This window comes from Petromyzon marinus, chromosome 3 (genome assembly GCF_048934315.1).
Source record: "Petromyzon marinus isolate PM22_M1 ecotype Great Lakes invasive population chromosome 3, UKy_Petmar_22M1.pri1.0, whole genome shotgun sequence".
NCBI lineage: Eukaryota > Metazoa > Chordata > Hyperoartia > Petromyzontiformes > Petromyzontidae > Petromyzon > Petromyzon marinus.
The window spans coordinates 12,132,987-12,157,924 of NC_133669.1; the positions used below are offsets into that span (position 1 = coordinate 12,132,987).

The 24,938-nt window shown below is 40.5% G+C and overlaps 1 protein-coding gene across 1 annotated transcript in view; it reads right to left on the reverse strand.

Moving 5' to 3' along the window:
* Nucleotides 1-1,905: 1,905 nt before the first annotated feature.
* The window catches only part of LOC116953926 (uncharacterized), an 88,863-nt gene continuing 65,830 nt past the window's right edge, over nt 1,906-24,938 (reverse strand). Inside the window, exons 2-5 of the mRNA XM_032974251.2 lie at nt 20,720-20,828; nt 15,908-16,851; nt 14,454-14,628; nt 1,906-4,788 (exon numbers count right to left, since the gene is read on the reverse strand). Coding sequence (XP_032830142.1) covers nt 4,625-4,788; nt 14,454-14,628; nt 15,908-16,851; nt 20,720-20,828 — 1,392 coding nt within the window. The 3' untranslated portion in view covers nt 1,906-4,624. The remainder of the gene's footprint in view (nt 4,789-14,453; nt 14,629-15,907; nt 16,852-20,719; nt 20,829-24,938) is intronic.

Below are 24,938 nucleotides of genomic sequence, written 5' to 3' on the forward strand. Positions count from 1 at the left end.
AGCCCAGCTCTGAGCAACAGTGCAGGGATTTACAGCAACATGTTTGACAATTACTGACGTTGGTATATGTTAGGGTTCGTAAGAAGGCTATAAGCATTTCCTGTAGCCTTGGGGGCTTGAGCCTTTGTAATTATTAATTACCGGTACAGCAACCCTTTTCCTTATATTCTCGGGGACAGGTTGAATCCAAATTGATGAAAAACGTATTTTTCTTGTGAATTGTTCTTTTTGTGTGTGAGCTTAACTAGCAAACACGAGGGTCGATGTTTTAAGCCAGTGCATACATTCATCAGCAGAGTGAAATCTGCACACTGATCAAAGGTTTCACAATTAAAAGCACCCAGACGGGTTGCCTTCATTATGTAAAGCCGGACAGGGGGAAATAATAACATTAATGCTATACGGTTTAATATAAAAACGAGTTAACATTTAATGAGAAGCGATGTAGTCACCAGACGGCCGAATGAATGTATGCGTCTGTCTGCCTGCAGAAACCGGTTCTTCATTGCCATGTATGGTGCCTGTGTGAACCGTTATAACCCCTTGCACTATTGTGCATGTCAACATGAAGCAGACCATTCGCGAGGATCTGCACGTTGAGCAAGAGTCACCCAAGGACAGCATCAAGGGGAGAGAGTTCAAAGAGCAGAAATGCAATTGAGAAACTCACAAGCAGCCATCTGAGCTTTGGAACCAGGCCCAGAGGCCAGAATGCAAATGTGTGATCACTTGACTGCATTAGCAGGCTGGCAAGCCCGCTATAATGTTGTGGCTGCTTGCTGATTGACAGGGTCCCGGTGATCTGCCACCAACAAATGAATGGATGTTGCCTTTGCATGTATTGAGAGAGTTTACATCCAATCTATACACAGCTAGCCCTGGCACGTTTGTCATGTCAGGGTGACTTGGGCAGCTTTGGTGATATAGTTGGGTCACGTTGGGTACTGCAAGAATGTTTTGTTAACAAATAACGGTTCAGTGATGTAATTATGCAAAAAAATATTATTGCCCTTGCCTTTTACACAAACTCTAATTTATTTAGTTAGAATTATGTTCTTGAAACGTTTTAGTTCATTTGAAGAGGAAAAAAATACTTTTCATTTTATTCCATTTCCAGTCAAATGTATTCCAGATATGAAAATAAAGGACAAAGAAGATATAACTTTATCCAGGTTTGTTTATTTTGTTGCTCAAGATTTAGGTTTGTTAACCTTGAGGATCTATTTTATTCAGAAGTTCAAGAGGAATTGTTTTAAAACATATAAGACACCAAAGTCAACGTGACCCAGTTGAAGAAACCCACATATGCTGATTTGCAAAGGTCTGTGTGGAAGGTGGATGAAACAAAAGTTGCTGAAATGCATAAATTGTGATGACAGAGAAAATGTACTCTTTGCCAGTGGAAACGCAGCCAGGATATTTCGTAACATGTTATTACCGTGTCAAAAATTATTCACCTGTTGAAATTGTTCCATATGTACTGCTTAAAATGCACTCTCGCATTTATAGGAACTCAGGAATGCTGCATTCATGAAATAATTACAGTTCGTCTGCAAGGAGACTTGATTCTTGTGATCACAGTTACACTTGCCAGTTTTACAGACTTGCTGCATTAAAAGTTGGCGATCATTGTGCATCTATGCTTGATCACATCATGTGCTAACTCAACGGCTCAATATTGAGCTTTGGGAGTGCAAGGGTTAAGAATTCATTTCATATAAATTCCTTCTGCCTGTCCCCCAGTGTATTGTGAGGGTTATGAAAATGTCATGTCATTCATAATTTCAGTAAAGTATGTCAGATCTTCTTTAAAAAAAATCAGGCTGGATTCGCCTGATGAAAATATGAATTCATTAGCTTTTGTACACGGTGGTCGTGACTCACACAAATGTGTTTCATCAGACGTTATTTGTCATCAGGTAATTTATTTATATGTATGAACCAGACTTAAAAATCGGTTTGCGAAATTAAGACAGCAAGCGTTACGTCTGTTGCAGACTAAGAGGAAGCATTCAATACACAGCCAGGACTGGGAAAATGTTCTCAACAGGATGACTATTTAGCCTTTGCAATTGAAATACCATTGACAGCAAGCAAGGACATTCTATTTGTCTCTTTTTAACCACATGCCTAAACATATCAGACATATAAAATTACTGCAACAATTCTGCTTGAAAAGAAAACTAGTCATAGATGAAATAAATCACTGTTTAATTGTCCAACATTATTATAAATGGGACTTCATGGAAAATACTGTACACACAGCCTCACAATGCTTAAAGAATTAACAACGCTTACATTCATCGTAATTAGCTTCGTTAATTGGTACCACATGTAGATGCACCTTTGAAATAATACGAACAACAGCGACGTCAAGGTAAACATTAGCAATATTTCATGACAAACAAACCCTTATGACTAAAGACAAAAACAAAGAACGTAGAAATCGCTGGAAACAAAGAGTTCATCCAGCGTAAATAATGTTTCGCAGGGAGAAAAAAATATGAATTTTATTGATTTACTTTATTATGCCAGGGCTGTCGGGGCGGGTGGGGGAAGGGTAATACGGAGCATCCATAATAAATAAGCGAGGCGGTGCTGATTCCTGATCCCTCTGACATTTCATAAGGTGCTTCGTAGGCCCTCAGCCAGCAATGCTTCGTACGCAGAAATAAAGCAGAGATCGAGGAAGTGTTAATCACCAACAGTGGAAAAAGTATGCTGACGCCTTGAAATGTTTGCTCGACGACTGTGGCTGCTGTGGCAATAAGGTTTGCTCCGGGTTTCACCAACAGGATTCATTTGATTCCGTGTGTGTGTATATTAGTGTGCGTGTGTGTGTTCATGTAATAGCCAACAATTTACGTGACGTGAATAATGCTATGGGAAATTCAAGAAAATCTAAAATAAAGAAATATATGGTCAAAAGGACCAATTTAAATCAATTGTGCTCCAAATAACCTGAACATAAACGTTCTGTTTAAAATTAGCTTGGACGGTTCACAGAAATATTTACAGTTTTACATCTCAATGTTGACAGAGCTAAATGTTTTAAAGCTCATGGTTTATTGATGGTATCTAAATGTATTGTTTTGGTTGGTGTTTTTTTGTATGTATTGTTTTATTTTACCTTTCGATATTTATGTTTCTGAATTTCAAAAGTGCTTGGCAGATTTATGCACGGACACTAAATGTTTATAGCATAGTTTAATGACAATTTTAAATGTCAAATACTAAATGTTAAATATTTGTGTGAATTATGCTCAATCTTTCTACAGAGGAGTGTCATTTGCTGCATTGTGCTGTTGACAAACATTAAGGGGTCATCAGTTGGTGAGCAATTTTTTAAAACAATTTACAAATCCATTTAGCAATCCGTATCACTACCGTACCATAATCAAACACTGAAGCATCACCAGATATGCAGCCTTTAAAACAAATTAGGAAATAACGAGAAAAAAACAATGCTCTTTAATAATAGGCCTATAATTGTAACTAAAATAATTATACAAGCATAAACCAATAGCTTTGCAATACGACATTACATTTAACCTGAACAGCTTGATTTGTAATATGATGGGGTGGCGGCAGGGGAATGGGGACTATGTAAATACATTTACAAGAGATTGATGAACCCTGTTTGATTATACATGTAACAAAGTACAAAGCTACGGAAATTATCCAGAACGATATTATTTTGTTTTACCTTTCTAGCAATGTTAAATCAATACATTGATAACTTTAACGTACGAGATACCTGTTTTTGAAATTGTATACAAAGTAAATCATTGATGAAAATCGTCATAATTTTAACCATCATGCATTGTTGATATTACAACAGTTAGGTGCTTCATTAACTTGTGACTCTACAATGATTCACGTGGCAGTCTTACAAGTAGTACTCTCGGAAAATGTGCCCTGCAGAAATCAGCAAGACGGGCTATAGAGTTACTCATTAAAACTTCTACACTGCCTGTTGACAAAAGCCAAAATTTTTTTAACAATGCATGTGTGTTTGGTCATGAATAATGGGGATCAGATGCTAACAACATTTTTTCTATTGACTGTTGGTATATGTGTATGAATTAAGGGTATCCTGTAGCTTTGATGCAATTATTGCATTGCTGTAGTCTTAAATGCATTCATTTAATAATGGCATGGGATAGAGCTACAGATGTCAACAATTCACCCAAGTTTGTTTCAAAACAGTTTAATGAACATCACAGTTAAGAATATGAAATTATAATGGCCAAAGCAGTTAATTAATGTTGGCTATGCACGTGGCAGTCTTACAAGTAATGCTCTCGGAAGGAGTTTTAATTTTATTTCCCACATGATGCGTGTTCATTATAACACGCAATGTCACAAATTCGCTTTGTCTCCTGTGGTGTTTTTCAAATTCTGCATCTCATTGAATCACTTGTTGTTTATCAAGCGCAAGCACTTGTGCCCAATGAAACCCAAAAGTTAGGGCACTCATAAAATATGGAAATGCGTCTCAAGGTAAAAAAATAAAGAATAAAAGAGGAGGTAATAAAATAAAAATACATTAATTCAAAATTGAGCGTTAAGAGTGTGAATGTTACAACACCGCTCGCTCTCTTTTTTCAACGGAGTGCGGCGTTCACGCGTAGATCTCTTGGGTGGGCGCCTTCTGGTAGCTGCCGCTGGCCAGCTTGGGCTCGTTCAGGGTGTAACTGCCCTCGTCCTTCTTGCGCATGCGGTGAATCAGCACGGCCACGAGGAAGGCGGCCAGAAACAGGCCCACAACACCACCTGCGATCACCGCTGAAATGACAATAATAACAAAAACACACAACACGGTTAACTACAGCGTAGATATTCTCGGTTCTTTCGGTAAAGTCACCACGTAGAAGGGAAACAATAAAATAATAAAAATATAAAACAATAAAATTCTCACGACGTTTCGACTGCAACACAAGCAATCATCATCAGGTGTGAAAACCACAACAAGAAAATGTTCTTGCTGAAAGAACCAAGAATATGAATCACTGCAGTCACGAAAGCTTTAAATCAAAATTTGCAGCGTAGATGTTTGCGGTTTGTGCTGCACAGCGCTCCGATCTTTTCCGGGTTATACCAGCATGATGTCTGACGTTTCTTTCCATGTATTTGTATTAATTAAATGGGAGTTGTCGCTTTGATGCTTTGACTAAACAACGGTTGTCTTAATTACATTCATACCAGTTTCCCCAACGATATAATTATTTTACATTGATTTGATTAATAGGGCATGGTATGCAGCTACAGGTGCCAATAATTCACTAATCCGTGTTTACAAAAAATCTATTGACATCATCACAGATGCATAAATAAAAACATCACATGTTAATGGTTAAACCAGTTAATTGATATGTTGCCTAACCACAGTGAATTTCATTTTGCCTACTTAGCAATTTTACAAGCAATTCTTGAGAATATTCAGTTCCTAAATATTGAGGAAAATTCCTGCAAAATCTCCCAGCACGGCGAGCAAAACTTTCGTGCATTATGCCAAACAACACGCTGTTCACCAGAACAACACATCTGACAGCAAGATTGTTGAATTCAAACTTTACCGGTGGACATTTGCAAAGTGTGCCACAACAAAAACAATCTAAAACCACCTTGTAAGAATGGCATGGTATGCAATTAAACGGTATTTAATAAAGCAATATTGTTGAACCAAATATAATTTTGCATGTTGATGTGTGTTATTGTTTTCTAAATGTAATTTGAGCTCCGGTTTTTTGCATTATTTGTTCACAACTGTGTAATTTTGTGGTTGCTTATGTGCTCTTGTGTGCGAGGATAAATGATACAAGGTAGTGTCCAAAGTCTGTAATGGTTAGCACATGGTTAGACTCCCAATCCAGTTCGCCAGTTTGATCTCCTGACACAGGAAGTTGAAACAATGGGGCAAGTTTCTTAAAGCCCCCTGCCTCTCTCCACACATCAGTAGAAATTGGTACTCCACAGGAAGTCCATCGGCAGATCGCATGCGGTGGGGCATAGTGTGGGTACGTCCACCTCTTTAAAGATCTCTGGCCAGCTTTAAAGAACAGGCAAAACTAGAGGGGTAATGTATTACTCCCTCCTGTGGAGGCCTTTCGAACAGCACAAGTGTGAACAAGTGTTTGCAGATTTGCATGGACCTTTTTGCCGTTCATTTTAATTGCAAAGAGGGATATTAAAACAAAAACAACAAAAAAACTGTCCAGGGATTGTTGTGGTCCAGCACCGGCTGCTTCAATTCTTTTGCCAAATGGGACCCAGCTGCTGTTATTCCATTGCCTTCACCAAAAGGACTGCCCCTGCTGCGGCTGAGGGCCCACCTCCCCACCTCTCCACCTTCCACTCCTCACCACTCACCCTTTCCCCACCCTCACCGCATCGCTTAGTCCGAAACGCCACAGTCAGCCTGCGCACAACACCCTCTGGGATTAAAGTGCACATTTCTCATCTCTCCCTGCCACTTCACGACTCGGTGCTTCCGTTTTCCTTTTCTCTTTTTATGAGGCTCTGTTGATGCGCGCGTGTTGGATTTCGTGTTTTCTTGGTCGGTATGAGGTTGCGGCGTTTGGTTTCTGCGTAGCGTAACCCTTAAAATGCCACTTGTCAGTTAAACTATTTGTAAGGAGCATTGAAACGTGGTGGCCACACGCTTTGTTTTGCTGTAATTTCGTAAATCGTTTGCGTCTGTGTCAACTTCAAGGGTTAATAGTTTTCATTACATAATTTAGTTGGTGTGTATCATTTACCTGCATAGTGCCATGAATTAGCTTAAAAATGGAACATCTAGTACGCTTTCCATATACCGTAATACAAATGCTTACAACATAAATACAAGCATGTATTGGGCGATAAATATTCTTCACAGAGTCTGACAATTAATGTTGTTATTTCTGTATTTGGAGAGATGATGTCTCATGCATCACTAAGAAATCAAACGCATGGAAGTCAGCGCTAATGGGACAAGCAACGATTAAATTATTATTGAAGTTTAAGCTGTCTCATTATGCAACCAGATTTGTAATTATGGCTTGTAAAGTCTGGTGATTGTGGCAAATGCTCTCCAGTTGAGAAAATGTAGTTCCAAAAACGGAGAACTAACCTTCATAATCATTATTTAATCTGATCAATGTTTAACTATGATTTAATTTACACTGAGGAAAATTTAACATTTAGCCTAATAGAGTTGTAATTAGTTGGCATTCACTTGAAGGTAAACTACATAGGATCTTCACCATCAGCCATTGTCTATCCTCTGCTGGAAGAAGGCCCCTATAGAGGAAGGTCCTTACAGTTCTGCGATGCAACAATCATTTCACTTTTTATTCTTGGTTCTTTCGGTAAAGTCACGTAGAAGGGAAATAATAAAATAATATAAATAAAACATAATAAAATTCTCACGTTTCGGCCACAACGCAAGCAGCCGTCCTCAGGTGAAGAAACAGAGCTGTCGGAAAGATAGCCATACTCTATGTTGACCATGAGTTGATTTAGATACTTGAGCTAAAGTATATTTTTTTGGGACATTACTTTGGTGTGGGCAAAAGTGTAAATCTGTGTGATGAGTCATTCTCTCTGGAAAAGGCGAGTCAGCCCAGGTTAAGGTCTGTCCTCGTGAAAAATCCCACACCCCAATGGCAAGTTCAGACTTCTGACAGCATTAAACCATGCACTTTAACTGTTCCGTGTAAAGTTTGCAGCTTTTAGGTTATTTAAGGATCAGTGTGGTAAATGACAGCATTAAAAACCCACTGCTTTTAACGAGCTTTGAGAGTACAATTATATGACACAGTCTCAAAATCTTTGTAAGGTTCTTGTAATATAAGTGTTTTGTTTTGGAAATCCAACGTTATTGATGATGAACATTAAACAGTGAAAGCATATATGCTTTGCATGCTGGAGTTGTATTTATAATGGTGCATTATAAAAAAATATGTGACCATTTACATGGCAGCACTGTAAGAGATGGCGACGGCTTTGGGAAATCTTCATCCAGCAGTGGATTGATCTTGGCTGCTGATGATGATGTTGCATCGAACAACACCATAAGAATAATCTCCTACATACAGGATAATGTTACCTATGTTACTTATGCATGTTATTTTATATTTTCTACGAGAAATGTTATGTTTTACGGTGATTGTTAAGCAAGCCCATTTAGTTATACACTCGTGTGACATTCGAACAGGAAAAACACAGCAATCGCTACCATTTCAGCTGACACATTGAAGAAATGTAATTACTTTGATTCATAATTTGTTTATTTTAGGGATAGCTAGTGTAGGTATAACATCAAATGTTAACTCTTTGACTCCACCACCTGACAGAGTCAATCAAATCGAGTTGTCACGTGGGCAAATATGCCAATTGCTTGTTCAGTAAACCGGAATGTTTAAAAGTAAGCACTTTTTTACACTTTCCCACGACATTTCACTGGAGATTACACCCACCTTCTTCAGGCATTAACATTAACAAATGCTCAGTTCTAAAGAGACGAATTAGGAATAATCTTGACACTCAAGTAACTTGCTCAGATGTTCTGTAAATACATTCTATACATCGAATGTACATTCAATGTGTTGAATTGGTATAATAAATTGTTTTGTGTGGTGTTCATGTTCGAGTGTTGATGCGTATTCCCTTGTGCTCAGTCGCGGTTCTGTGCTCAGTCGCAAGATGCCAACTGTTTGTTCACTCAGATGATCCAACAAAGGGCTTAATAAAAAAAAATATAACTTACCAATCTGTGAGTTTGATTTAAAAAAAAGTTACTTGTGTACACAGAACAGTAAAGCCTAAATGATCTCGGGGTTTTGCAATCACCGTTGTGCGTATTCGCGACAAATTTATCGCAGCGCTATTTGAAATTTGCACTCGGCTGTGTTTGAAATATTCGTGGCTGTTTGCACTGCCCGGCGAGAAGTCAGTCGTTGAGGCACGGGAGGGCGCGGACGTTGATCCCACACGATGCTCTTCCTCACAGTCTGCCCATTCATTCTCTTACCGCACCGTTTACATTCGAGTGCTCTCCTTTGCAAGTCTTTGGAATCACGTACAGTGTTAAAGTTAACCACGGCCCCTAAAGCGAAAAGGAATCGGCATCATTGAAGGCGAGTTTAAATAATACCGTGTAATAATCGTGACATTTGCACTTTTAAATACAATGTATGGGCATTATTATTACATTATTATTAAAGGTAAGTTATATAACCAAACATTACCATGTAATATATTCATTAATATGTACATAGTTTATAAGTTTATGATTAAGCATATATGTTTGAGCCCCATAACCCTATTTTCTTCATAAAGCTTTTGAGTATTAATATTCACTTATTTAATATTCAACTCTGTTCTGCAGGAACATATCCCCCGCAATTATTAAGGGTTTACTTTATTCTGCATAACGTCAGACATCTATAAATCCAGTCAAATCAGTCCAATAACATTTGGAGACATGTCGAAATTTTCACACATCTATTGAGTTGTTAGGTAGCATTGACGGACGTAAGAAAAATATTTGTTCTCAACTTCCCATAGTCGAGAAACGAAGCACAATAAAGACCAAAAATGGACAGCGTTGGCGAGCAGACGCAAGCGGGATAATTTTAGAATGCGGAGCGTACTCGTGGGACTGGGAGGTGGTGTACTGTGGTCGCCACAGGTGCAGCGTGCTCCTAATTAAACTTGGGTCTAACCTTGGTGGGCTCCGAAAGAGTCTGCTGATCAGAGTGCTGCTCCTGTAACTCAAGAAGCCCTCCAAATCCCCGCATCAATGCGCAGGTTTGTGCACAACGGGCGCACGGTGAAGACGCAGCACTTGTAAACGGATCCTGCCCATGTTTGTTTTGTGACATCGTAGCTGTCATATTTTCACTTGCAATAAATATCGCGATACATCATCACCGTATACTGGGAGTGTTGCCCAATCGTCATTGAGGTTCATGTGTGTGTGCGTGAAATACATAAGAACAAGTCTTCAAAAGGAAACGCACTGTGGTTTTCATCAGCCTAGAAGCAAGAACTGGCAAAGGCTTGTGGAAAATGTATTCTTGTATGTAAATTACTAACTTCCCAGCGCAGCTTGATGGATTACAAAATAGATCAGGGAGTAATGGGAGGCGGCTGGCAGATCGTGGACTAATGCACACATCGGGGCATTTATCCAGTGACTCTAGGATTTTGGGTTAAAATCCCAGCCTAATATCTGACATAACAAAAACATGCTTCTCTTGTGTAGTTAGTTTCATGAGCTTGATGCAGTCATTGTAAAAAAAAAACTAGATCCATTATCTTCTTTGGTTCTTTCGGTAAAGTCACGTAGAATGAGAATAAAATAATAAAATAACACAATAAAATTCAACACAAGTGGCCTTCATCAGGTGAAGGGACTGGACTGGACACTTGTGTTGTGGCCGAAACGTCGTGAGAATTTTATTGTCCAATCCAGTCCCTTCACCTGATGAAGGCCACTTGTGTTGTGGCTGAAACGTCGTGAGAATTTTATTGTGTTATTTTATTATTTTATTCTCATTCTACGTGACTTTACCGAAAGAACCAAAGAAGATGAATCCTTGCAGTCACGAAAGCTTTAAATTGAACAATAGATCCATTATAAATGACAAATTTCTGTTTGTGCTCAATTCACTGTGAAAACACACTTGTAGGGTTTTAAAAAATATCATTGTCAGATATGTAAACTTTTCTGCTCACGTATAGCTTTACAGGTAGCAAAGAAATCGATGCGATTCTAATCGCGTTGATGTGGGGGGACTGTATTCACGAATTCTCTCATTTGTCATACACCAGGATAAAAGCATCGCTCCTCTGGGGGGAAAAAAAACTTTGTAGACAATCGCAGAAGACAAGGGACATTTTGCAGCACAGTACACAAAAATTCGAACATTTTTGGCGATTACAGTTCTCGCGGACCACAGGGTTCAGCGAATTTTACGATGTATTGCCAAATGGAAGCGCGGTTTTTCAGAGTTTTACTGCATACGCTAATTATATGCTGCCGCTGTATTCAAACTAAAAACTGTACTAAAGAGGTTGACCAAAATGGGAAAAAAAACAACTGGAAGGCAAAAAACAAGGAAACAAAACAACACGTCGGTGAACGAAATGGCGACACAATTGGTAACATTTCTAAAGTGGTGGAGGGGGTGGCAATGAATTGTCATATCCCATATGAAAGAGACCCGCATTGGTTAGACAGCACAGCATGTGTGTGAATTGTGGTGTGTGTGTATTGGGAGTTATATGTCAGGTGGTGTTTTATCTGCTGTCAGGAGGAGCTTTCCGGAGATGAACCCGAGCTTAATTCTCTAACGATACTGGCAGGACATTCGTTAACATTTTTCATTTTTAAAAAAGGACATGCAAAGATATATGAGATGAACAGTGGAGACCCAAATTGCTCCTCACTGCTCATGTGAGAATTGGGGGTGGTCTTCTGCATAAGTGGCCCTGCACCAGTTGTGTAAATTCCACATTCCGATGGCAAGAGTCAATATTTTGATATGTACACCCCTCGTGATCACAATATTCATCATTGAAGACTATTCATCAATATTCATCATTGAAGACTATATTCATCATTGAAGACAATATTCATCATTGAAGACTATTCATCATTGAAGACCTATTCATCATTGAAGACCTCGTTCATCAAGGACTGCATACTGATGTACCCCCCATGGTGAGACATTGCTTAACCAACACATACTTCACCTGGAATGGAACTTTCTACAAACAAACTGAGGGCACCCCAATGGGCTCCCCCCTATCTCCGGTTGTAGCCAACGTATTCATGGAAAAATTTTAAACTGACGCCATCCAGACTGCCACTCTACGCCCGACCTTATGGAAGAGGTACGTTGATGACACCTTTGTCATCTGGCCACATGGCCAGCCTGCTCTAGACCAATTCCGCGACCACATCAATTCCATACACCCAGCCATCAGATTTACCATGGAGGTCGAAAAAGATGGCAAACTACCCTTTTTGGATGTCTTAATTAAAAGGAGACATGATGGTTCAATGAGCCACTCTGTCTACAGGAAAGCTACCCATACAGATGCTTACTTGAAACCGGATTCCCACCACCATCCATCCCAGAAGAACTCCCTCATCAAGACTCTATACCATAGAGCCCAATGCATTTCCGACCAGGAACACATTACCAGTGAACTCAAGCACGTACACCAGGGTCTCAGGGCTAATGGCTACTCCGACTACACAATCCGCAAAGCCATCACTCCAGTCATGAAGAAGGATCCTCTTGTGGAGCCACTCAAAACCATCACCTTACCCTACATTGCAGGGGTCACTAAAAAGATCTCAAAAATCCTGAATAAACACAAGATCCAGGTCCGATTCAACACAGTACATAAAATCCGTGATTTAGTTCCATCTGTAAAAGATGCTCTTCCAGACATACAGTACCCGGGCGTTTACAAACTAAAGTGCCTCTGTGGTAGTAGCTACATTGGAGAAACCAAAAGACATATCTCGGACCGCATCCGCGAACATAAAGCAGACTTGAAACACGGTAGGACGAACTCCTCTGCCGTGGCAGATCACTGTTACAATTCAGTGGGCTCACATGACATTGACTTCTCCAAGACGGAGGTTCTTTGCAAACCAACCGGCTACCATGAGAGATTCGTTCATGAGGCCATTCACATATACAAGCACAGAGACAATTTCAACCGAGAAGATGGATTCAGGCTTAGTAACCACTGGAAAGATGTGTTAAATCATTTCTGTTCTTAATTAATTGTATTTTTTACGATGACCTTCAGACCGCAGCTCTTTCGCCAGCATTGCCTCTTAATACCTCTCACACCACGGTTAATGGTATGGTTTACAACATGGAGTATACTAGGGCCTCGCAGCTGTCTCTCTCCCCCTCCTCTGTTCCGACCATGGACGAACTCGTCCGTCTGAACGAGGCCCGTAGCTATCCGTGGTGCGGAAATTTGAGGGTAAGAATCCACCCATTTTTTTGCCATATAGCATTGTGATATATAACGACTTATTGTTGGTAGCTTAGCTGATTGGAGAATATAGAGTTTATTGATAACATGAAGGTAATTTATATTTTAGTTTTTATTGGTTCACTATATAGTACTGTGAATAGCTCAGATGTGTAGTCATTTCTGTGACCAGTCACTAGCAAATCACTCAGTTATTTCAATACTAAATTCGCCTAGTTATTTCAATGCTAAATTCTCCTGTTTGATTTGTACTAAGTGCCTCGGTGAATGTGTATGCTCTGACTTCAACGTAGCTATTTCTGTAGCAGTTACAAGCGAATCACTCAGCTATTTCAATGCTAAATTCTATGCTAATTCCATTGTCAAGGGGTGCCTCTGCGGATGTGTATGCCTTAACTTAGCTATTTCAATGCTAAATTCTATGCTAATTCCTTTTAACAATGGGTGCCTCTGCGGATGTGTATGCTTTAACTTTTAACATAGCTATTTCTGTGACCAGTCACAAGCCAATCATTCAGCCATTTCAATGCTAAATTATATGCTAATTCCTTTGTCAAGGCTCTTTGTTCCTCTCACACAGCTTAAAAGCCGTGATCTGAACGTGGCTCTCTCACTCCAGCGCTGTCCTACCAGACAGTCTCGCCCTCTTCACCTGATGAAGGCCGCTTGTGTTGTGGCCGAAACGTCGTGAGAATATTATTGTGTTATTTTATTTTATCAATTTATTATCTTATTCTCATTCTACGTGACTTTACCGAAAGAACCAAAGAAGATGAATATTCACACAGCTCTTTGTCCGTTCTCTAATTCGATTAAATCCTCCCCCCTCCCGAACGCCATATTAGTCATGGGGTTTCTTGACCGTACTTCACCACATAGGTCAGTATGGGTTGGTGAAGGTGGGACCAAGGGTCTGGTAAGATAGCGCTCACCACTGATGTTAGTCGTGAATGGAAATCGAACTCAGGTGACATTTCACATCATAGTGCGCGAACAACTGCACTGCCACTCCACCCCTACAATATATGCATTAGATTGTACGTGTGAGAACTAAGCATGCATGATTTACGCAAACCATATACCAATTATATGCAAATGTCATATAGATATAGACTAATGAGTTGGACAAAACTGCACAAATGAGGCAGAACAAAAGAGAAACAATACAAATGGGATGGTAAAAACGAATCAAAATTAACCGATTCTTGCATCAAATTGCAACTCCGAATCGAGTCCATTTATCAAACCACTAGTAGGTGGAGGTGAGGAGAATAGGTGAAATGTGAGCCAGCCCTGGCCTCCAATCCCTTCACCAGTCCACACTGATCAGCCTGCTGAGGTATCTTCAGCAACCCTCATCAGCGACAAGGCACGGGGAGGCCTTCATCCAGCGGTGGATTGATAAGATAAAACATTCTTGGTGCCTGTGCGGTACCCACCAGCGAGGACCTCGGTCTTTTCCAGGGGTTCCTCGTGCTGATGGTAGACGGCCGGGGAGGCTGTCGAGAGTGGTGGAAGAGCGGTCGTCCCAAAGTTTACCGCGTCCTCCTCTCCAACACCCAGCACCACGTCCCGTACTGCCGGCACCTCCTGCATCGATGTGCTTTCATGCATCTGGTAGACACATTAAACACACACATGCAAAAAATAACTATTTAAAAAATATATATATTTTTTTAAAAACTTCTGTAATTTTATTATGATTGTGCTATCGGCGTCACGTCTCGAGACCAAGCGTGCGTTCGGATCTCTTACACAGCAATGCAACGTTTCGTGTTAGGCTACGGTCCATGGAAGCGGATGTCACAGAGCTACCTCTGAGATCCCTTTAAAAGTGACCCTTGTTCCACACAGTAAGGGGCAGTGCTCTACTCTTCAATCTGCAACTGAGGGTAATGTTCATCGCATGGCAGTCAAACTGATAATTTGAACTCCGAAAGCTGGACTTTTGCCATGTAGAGTGCAGAACAAAATTTAACCTGATGTATTTTGTGTTGCAGTAACTGATGAATGGGCTGAGAGGATCCATTCTCAACACTTGAGAACATAATTTAATTTTCGGTGGCTGCCTGAATTCGAACCCAGGGTCTCAGTGATGCCAGCTCAGTGCTCTGAACTTTGACTCACCAAGTCACCTCCATGTAAAACATATTTTATCAACTGACACATGAGCAAGTGAAAAAAATGGCATGGATTTTTGTTTTTGTTGAGAAAAAAAACAATGTCTGGTAACGTGAAAGTCAAGATACCTCTATGCTTAAACAAATATTGGATGGAGATTATATCCAGTGACAACCCTGATCCAGTGGTGAATATTACACATTCCCGTGCTAGGTGCTGATTGCAGGAATAATGTAATACATGGTCTGGGATATAACTTTCTTGTTATCTTGCACAGGCAATGTTCTAAATGTGTTCAGTGTCTGTAAACCATTAACAGACTGCAAACATTTACAGAGACGTTAGCAATTGTACATACAGACTTATACTGATACTGGATCTCGAATAGCTATGAGGGTAAGTATTTACAAAAATATAACTGCATTGTAGTAAAATATGAACATTCCTATGGCAGTTCATGGAAATTAATGTAAAAAATCTAACTCAAATGTTAATGAGAAATTAATGTTCATGTTGGGGCTGTGTGTGTGTGTTTAGTATCACTTTTTGTAAATTTCTTACAGTGAATACTAATCACCCACTTACAAATTCATCTCTTCTGTAACAAATAATTTGAAGAAAAAAAATCACCTTTGACAAATTATACAGGGGACAGTTTAAGCAACAATTAAACATCGTCAAGGAAACCCCTTTTATTCTTAGTCGACTAACTCCCTACAGAAATTGATGGCATTTGATATGGCGGTGAGACCAAACCCTATCTGAAATTCACCTGACTTGTAGTATCATCCACCGAATCTGATTCAAAGATCCTGGGCACGCCATGCAGTATCGCTCTGACAGTGGAGCTAGTTACGCTGATGGCTGATGTCTCACTGTCCGTATACGTGGTTGCTGATGTCATTTCTGGATACTGTGCAGTGACGGTTTCACTCGTGACCTTGTCACTTATTGTAGACGTGGCTTCTGACACTGAAAATTTAAATAGATCATCTCCAGACCGCTGGGCTGCTCCAAACAAATCTGGCGTTGTTGGCTCCGGCTCGGTCGAAACTTCGGTTGTAGTTGTCGTCATTTCCGATGTTGTAACAGCAGCAGTTGTTGTTGCCGGAGCCGTCGTTGCTAGATCGGCTGTTAGAAATCTGTCTACGGTTTGAGCCTCAGGGGCTGAGCCTTCTGTCGAGGTTGAGTCACTGTCTTCCGAGACTACACCAACCACATCTTTCAAAATTGTTTCTTCACTGCTTTGTGTTGTTTTTGTCGCTGTAGTGACAGTTGTGAGCATCACATCATCCGCTGACGCCTCCACTAAGGGCTGCTCCTCTGGGGTATGCGCCGGCGTCATGACTGTGGTCTGTGCGAACGCGGACGCTTCCTCGATTACCGCAGCTACCTCCTTCCATTCGGTGGTTGCTGGAACCTCGGCAGACGACTGCGTGGTTGCAGAAGCCTCCTGAACGAGCGAATCCGTAGATTCCTCCGCGGACGCTTCAATGCCTACAACAGGCACTATTGCCTCTTCTGTGGTTTCGCTGAGGGTGGCAGAGGATGGGGTTATCGATGACACTGTAGTTTCCAGGAAGCCGAGGGATGAGCCTTCGCCCGGTTCCAATACGGCCTCCTCCACCATGGGAACAGTGCTGCTCTGGGTGGAGGAGGGCGCGCTGGTCGGAGCTGCTGCTAAGGTGACATCTCCTTGTTCAGAAAGCCCTCCACCTGAAACAAGAGCAGAAACAAACGTGAAAGATAAAAGTGTAAGCCTGCAATTGCTTGCACATACCGATGCTGGCAGGAGGGCCCCCCACTCGAGAGATCTCTAAAGAGCCCTTCTGGAGGGTATTTGGCTCACTGTTCCATGCTGGCCAGACGTCTCGGAAGAGTCGGGAGTAACCACACCAATCACATTGAACCTACCAATCGATTAACTGTGAAGTACCCATTTAAGCTCCTGGGTGAACAGAGGTGGGGAGATTTAAGAAGCTTGCTCCCTGTTCCAACTGCCAGCAACCTCTGGATTACATGACCATATGCTTATGATTGAACCATAGCAGTATCTTGAATACCTGTACAATAATAATGTTCCTTTACTCATTAAGGCAAGCCACACTGAGTATCATTATAAAAAAGGGTATTGCATTGGAATGTTTGGTCAGTCCATTAATTTGAGTATGGCTTCATCTGGGAGTAAATTGGAGTACTGTAACAAAACCCATGCACACATACATGGAGGCAGCACTCAAAGCTCCATACAGATAGAGTCAATAATCAATTTCTGCACTGCAATTTCCTGCAGTCAAAGCCTAGAACACCTGGTATTGGCAGGCAGTCTTCTGTACAGTTACCAACCAGACTCAAGCCTGCTTAGCTTCTGACATCCGGCGACATCAGGCACATTCAGGCTGACTTGGTCATATATTCATGGGCAGACTGCAAATAAGGCATGTTTACCGTACAAATTAAAGCTGATTTATATATAAAATACAACTATATTGTTAATCATTACCCCCTGGGTTATATATAAGAAAATTCCCTCCAGCACTGCAGTGGTTAATGTTTTAAGCAGTCTTCAACATGGTCACAGCTGGCTGTGTGCACCCAAGGTCTTGCCTTCCTGGTCTCAGCACGGTGGCATTTTCCGTGGCAAAGTCAGCTCTAGTTTAAACGCCTGTGCTAGCATTTACAACGAGTCATCAACTTCACATCTCAGTGGAAATGAGGCTCCAGCTGTGGTCACAGTTTGAAAAAATAAAGAGCAGCATTATTGGTCATTAGTTGTCATTTGAAAATATTTGTGTGTGTGTGTGACAAGGTGGGGAACGGTAGCATAGTGGTTAGTGTGCTGCGCTACGAACCCGGCTCATGGTCAACACCAGTGACAATTATCTGAACCGGTCTTGGGCCTCCCCTAGGTCTACTCAGCCTCAAATTAATACCTGGTGTGGTGGGCGCCACAGTGGCGAGATGTTAACTCCCTCGCCTGGCATACAGGAGGTCGTGGGTTTGATCCAGACCCTGACGCCTGTATATTTGGATTTCTCTCCGGGTCCTCCAGTTTTTCCCTCCCTCTACATTTAGAAACATGGGTTTAGAGTATTTGGCTGCTATAAATTTGCACGTGATAAGCCATTTCATTGAGCTATCATTTGTGTGGCCAGAGATATATAGCTCAGTGGGCCTTACCTGGTAAAATAAAAATAGTAAAACAGAAATAGTATAAATGTCATCACTAGGGAGACAAAGTTGGCGGAGCGTGGCGCTGGCCACCCACCACTTCCCGTGCCGTGCCGGCCTTCATAGATGCTGCTCGCTAACAGCACTTGCCCCAACAGTCTGGTAAGTCTAGACGGGGAGATATTTGTCTTTGTAAATAGGTTCAGGTAAAAGTGCAGCGCTGCATGCCTGTGCCACTGCCGACAGAAGGGCCTCTACTAGAGACCTAGAGGGTGTTTGGTTTACACCTTCACGCTGGCTAGACGTCTTAGAAGAGGTGGGAATACCCACACTTTACCCCACTATACGCGACTTGCCAATCGACTAACTGTGGAGTACCCCTTACACTAATGGGTTAATAAAAGCAGGGAGGTAATAAATACATTTTCCCATTGGTTTAACTGCCTCGCCAATCGAACTGGTGACCTCTGGATTGCAATTGCAGCACACGAACCAGGACAGCACAACAGCATTTCCTTGATGTAGTTTGTCTTGTTTCTGTCTCTTAGATCAATTTATTTATTGCTTCCTACAACTCACTAGATTAGAAACGTCTGACATGCCATTTAAGAATAAAGGTTAAAAATGCCACTTTGTTACATCTCTTTCCCAGCCATAATATTCAGATTTCGCATCTGATATTGCATATTAAAAAAAACATGAATTTAAATGTAATTGATAGACTTATTATTATCATAATCATATTACAGAATCATGATAATTAGTGGCAAGTTGCAGGGAGGCTGATGATGATCGTTGTGAAATGGGAAGGTGTACTATATTTCCAGTGGATAGTAGGATTCTAACAATTGGATGTACTCTTGCCCTTCAGGGTGAATCTTCTATATAAAAAATGTGGGGGATGTTGCAGCCTCTAGCGACTGCAGGGGTCAACCAAATTGCATACAATATGTACAAATAAAACAACAATGATTATTACAAATGTGATGTGATGCGTGTATCATGAGCTGAAGAATCAACATGAATCCAACAATCGATGCATTATTACACTCCTAAAATATAACTCAGTGAAAATGCTACTACTGCTTATGATGCTATTGCTGCTGGTGTTGATACATGTCGTCCTTCAATTTGTAGATAAGAAGCCAAAGAAATATGTACAAGGGGTTAAGTCTCAAGTCTTTCCTAAATCACTTGAGCTAAAAAAGTGCATTATCTCAAGAGCTCATGAGAAGTCGCATTTGATGATTTATGAGTTTTGCAGTTGCAGAATGGAGCAAAGAAACTCTGCCGATTCATCGTGGCTGACACATTAATGCCAACTAGACATTGTTCTGCTGGCCAGGTGCCTGTCTGAATATGGTGCCTTCCGTTAAAGAACTTAAATCACAAGAATTTCAGTAAAAATAACTTGATTTATCGAGCATTCCTAACGTGGCATTTCAAGTCCACCATTACCAAAAAGATATATTTTTATTGCACATGACCAAGCTTGAACAACCGTTTGACAATGTGTTAACGGCTACCGTATTGGTATTAGCGAAGAAAATATGTGGGTAATTAAACTGGTGAACAGAATATTCTTAGCTCTTTCGGTAAAGTCACGTTGAAGGGAAACAATAAAATAATAAAATATATATAAAACAATAAAAATTCTCACGACGTTTCGACCATAACACAAACGGTCATCATCAGGTGTGATGATATATTTTATAATTTTATTGTTTCACTTCAACGTGACTTTACCGAAAGAGCTAAGAATATGAATTACTGTAGTCACGAAAGCTTTAAATCAAAATTTGGTGAACAGAATGTCAACAGTGTATCAGTTAATATGGTTTTATTTGCAACCGGTAACGAAAAATCCGAATGTGAAGTTAAACTTCAAAGAACATTTCAGTCACCACTTTGGCAGTGATGTCACAAACAGAGACCAACAAAAAGATGTCATCACTTTAACCACTGCTGGGAATAAGTGGCATTTCCAAAAATATATCATATTTTTATCTGTTAGTGCAAATGGTGATGGCAGTAAAGTAGTTTTGGCCTGTATGTGCTTGCACATGTACAGTCCATTTTTGTCAACCCACTGCTGGGTGAGGGCCTCCTCATGCCTTGTAGTCCATGAAGGATATTCGATCATACTTTCACCACACTAGTCAATGTGAGCGCAGAACAGCAATGGATTTTGCTGTGCTCCTCTCTACGATTACACCTGTCTTTTGTGCACAGTACTAGTCCATGCTCAACCCGGCTGAGATTCTGAGATCCAGCACATCCCCGGATGATTTGGTGACAGGCCAAATGTATCCTGTGAATATAGATTTCATTAAAAAAAATCCTAAAATCAACAACGCTAAAGTACATCCGGCCCAAGTTCATTTTTTAGCACTCTGCTGGTGCAAACACATACCAGAGCCCCAGCCAGAGTTGGGAATTTCTCCATCCTCGTCATCTGGCCCGTCTGCAGACGCCTCCATGTCAATGTCGATCACCTCCTCTGCATCCTGCGCCTCTGTCGGCTGCAATGCAAACCCACGCAAAAAAGACATTGCGGTCACATTCACGCGCGTGATGCACATGCACTGCGGGCACGGTTTCGCAATGAGGCTTTTTATCGCTAACCAGCCCCAACGCGTTGCTCTGCGATGTGGTTTCGGGTTGGACTGCGTGCGTACGAACCGAAAACACATTGGAGCTCCTACAGCACAACCGCGCAAACCCTACCCAAGTAGAAAGAAGCATCAAAGTGCACAAAGGATGGGATGGCAAGCATGTGTATGTTGGCACCCTCTCTGCTTTGTGTATTTCACACGGTCAATTTCCATGAAAGGATACATGTGCAGTATTTTGTTGGTGCTTTGGAAAACAGGATATTTTTTAAAAAAAAAAAAATTGACTAAATTGCAGCACTTTGCTGGATGATTGGCTCCATACACTGTGTGAGTCATGGGGTTCTTTGACCATACTTCACCATGTGGGTTGGTAAAAGAGGCGGGGACAGGACTGGTTGACATATCACTTGCCAATAATCTGTATTTGTACCTGGGGAGCATGTGTTAGACTTTGTATGAAGAAAAAATGGTATATCAAATTTAACAGCATAATACAAATGAACGCATGCTAAATCATAACAGACTTATCAGAAATAAAACATTAACATTATACAATGTCTTGTGTTGTATCGCCAGTATTACTATACTGTATATACACCTTCAGCAAGAGGGTGACATATATTTTTCATGCAAGACAAACTATGAAATGAAAATGCTGGAAATCTGGCATTAATGTTGCAGAAAGGGTGGTCCTTTTGGGGAAAACAGGAGTTTAAGTTTGAAATAAAGCTGAATTTTTTTTAAAAGGCATCAGAGAGAAGTTAAATATTTTCCAGTTCTTTATCCAGCGTGAAGGCAAATAAGAATTTTCTTGAAAAATATGCGCTGGATAACTCTTGCGAACCTGAATCAGTATTTGAAAGATTTCCATTAAGAATATCCATTACTGATACAAAACAGCACATGATGCATGTGGTGGTTTATTTGTATTCTGTGAAAGGCATAGAATTGTATGGTTCATTTGGTGGCAATGGTTGAGTTTATATAAAATTAAAGTTGTCATTTTCATTTTTCTTAGCTCTGCATAATGTTTTCACCTTTGGGTAGAAGAAAAAGCATTGTGTTATTTATAGACAAAAACTATGTAAAGTAGAATTTACATTCTTATTTCCTTGAGAATTAGAGATACCCAGCCTAAACCAGCCCTTAAAAATGCAAGAGTATACTCTATGTGCCCTGCATAGCGTCGTATATAAAACAAATGAAGCTTGCCAAGGCAGTAGATTCCCACTTTGGTATTCCATGGCCTTTCTTACGCTATGTTGGCTCTTTTCATAGAGCTTGATGTTGACTTTCTAAACATAAAGAACATTCTCAGTACATAAACTGCCAACATGAATGTTCACCAACCTACCTCCACTCGTGAAACAATAAGGTTTTTATTTTTTCAAAGTAAAACATTACGTGGGACGCTGCTGCAGCATAGCGCTTAGCACACTCGTCTTCCCGAGGTCGTTGGTTCGATCTTCCCGCGTGGCATTTTAAACAATGGGTACATTTTCTTGGTTCTTTCGGTAAAGTCACGTAGAAAGGAAACAATAAAAAACGAATTTTCCCTTCTGCGTGACTTTACCGAAAGAACCAAGGATATGAATCCCTGCAGTCACGAAAGCTTTAAATAAAAATGAGTACATTCCTTAAATCCCCCCCCCCACTCCCACCTTTATCCACCCAGCAGCACAAATGGCTACGCACCAAAGTTAGTTGATTGGAAAGTCACGTGTGGTAAAGTGAAAGTACTATACTGCCATCATGGCAGCTTAGGCCAAACTATTCTCTAGAGGGGCTCTCCGGGATAACCTTCCACCAGCAGTGGTGTGAACAAGTAATTACAGGGTTGCACCTTTACCTTTTACATTGTGTGTATCACGGTTAAAATCTCGATGAGGAATGATGAAAATTCCATTAACTGAGATGAAGCCACAAACAGGGGTTTATTTACGTGGCCCTTCGATGGGTTTCATCCACAGTATCTCAGCGGCCTTCATTCGGGATCTTGAGCCTTAAATTTCAGTCTCTTCGATATTTAAATAACCATAGGCAGAACTCACTGGTAGAAAATATGACTGCTAATGGACACAACTGGTGATAGAGTGGCATTGAAGGTTACTGCAAGATCCGACCCATGTCCGTCCAGTGCTCGCTGAGCTGCATTGGCTTCTGGTTGCCGAACGGACACATTATGAGGTCGCACTCATTACATATAAAGTTATATCTTAAGTGTCACAACAACAGTTGGTTTATGCATTCAGAAATGCTTGGCTGAGCTGCAAGGTCACTTTTCAAAAGGAACCTCTTTGAGACATTACTCCAAATCCTAATCATTCGGCATGCACCGTGAGAAAACACACCCACGGATGAGCATGTACACATACAGCCCCATATTAATCCATTGCTGGATGAGGGCATCACCACATCTATGCACGTTGTGAAGGTTATCTGACCGTACTTCACCACACTCATCTGTGTGGGTTGTTCAAGGTGGGGAGCGTGGACGCAGGATCATAGAAGCATAATACAATGACCACACTTCCCGATCTTGTCCACCACGTAGCCCTGCGGTTTATAACAACCTCTCTTATGCATGTTGGTAACCCACCCAAACGCTATCCAGGCTCAAACCAGCTGAGCTTCCAAGATCTGACGCGGTCGGACGCATTCTGGGAGTTTTGATCACAGGCAATACTGCGGGTAACACGAATACAGATTACCATCTCGCTCTGCACGTCTCCCACGTGATGATCTCTGCATGGTCCTCGAACTCTGCCTGCTTGGTCAGTAGGGTGGTCGCGACATGGCGATACTAAGAAATATCACACAATATTAATTCCAAGATGATCGTATCATTCGTCTTACAAAATATCATATTTAAATTTTGATTTAAAGCTTTCGTGACTGCAGTAATTCATATTCTTAGTTTTTTCGGTAAAGTCACGTTGAAGGGAAACAACAAAATAATAAAATATATAAAGCAAAAAAACATTCTCACGACGTTTCGACCATAACTCAAACGGTCGTCTTCAGGTGTGTTGGTTTGCATAAATTTATTTTTTGTTTTATATATATTTTATTATTTTGTTGTTTCCCTTCAACGTGACTTTTCCGAAAAAACTAAGAATATGAAATATCATCATGTTATGTTTGTGGTTGCTCATTTAATTTTTGGCTGAAATACTATATTTTATTCCCTGACAAAAGATTTATAAATGAAGAAACTCAACAATTCAAGTGTTAAATAAATTGCTATTACCCATTAAATCCCTGTAATGCTTTGTTAGATGTTTTCTGAACTAATTAATAGCATGGCGATGACATCATTATTTCCATAGTTCAATTCATTATTTGTTGTGTAAATAACAGCATGTGCTTTATAAGCGTTATAAATGTTTAGAAGACATGCCAAGCTTCAGTTGTATGAACAAAACTTAAGCAATCTCTGTTTTATGGGATTTACAGCAATGTACTTTTGCATTACACAATATGGTACAATACAAATGTGAAATAGAATTACGAAGCTATGGAAATGTGATATCGTGTTAATCGTCACATCGTGAAAATTGATATCTTATATCTTGGAAAATGTATATCACGTAACAATTATAGTTACCATTATGCACCGGATTGTATGAATGTGGGAATCCACGTTCATTATGAGCAATGAAAACAGCTGGTAGCGATGATAAAGGTATTTGCTAGCCATGTGTATCTGCATCTCCCACTGAATTTACAGACTGTAATTAAAAACATGTGGGCAGGCGAAAGGCATTTTTTTAATGTAAGAAAACAATATTGTGCCCAAGAGTATTTTGAAATGTGTTTATTAATTACGTTTCTGTTTATTTCTGTTGTGGATTTAGGCTGGTTGGATTTCACAGTATTACACATATACAAACTTACCAGTCACCGTCAACAAATAATGGTAATGAGTGATATACTCAGAAATACCAAGAGCGTAAATAAATACAGGACAATATTTATTTATGCTTCAAATATTTCATGAAAGTAAGGAGGGAGCAA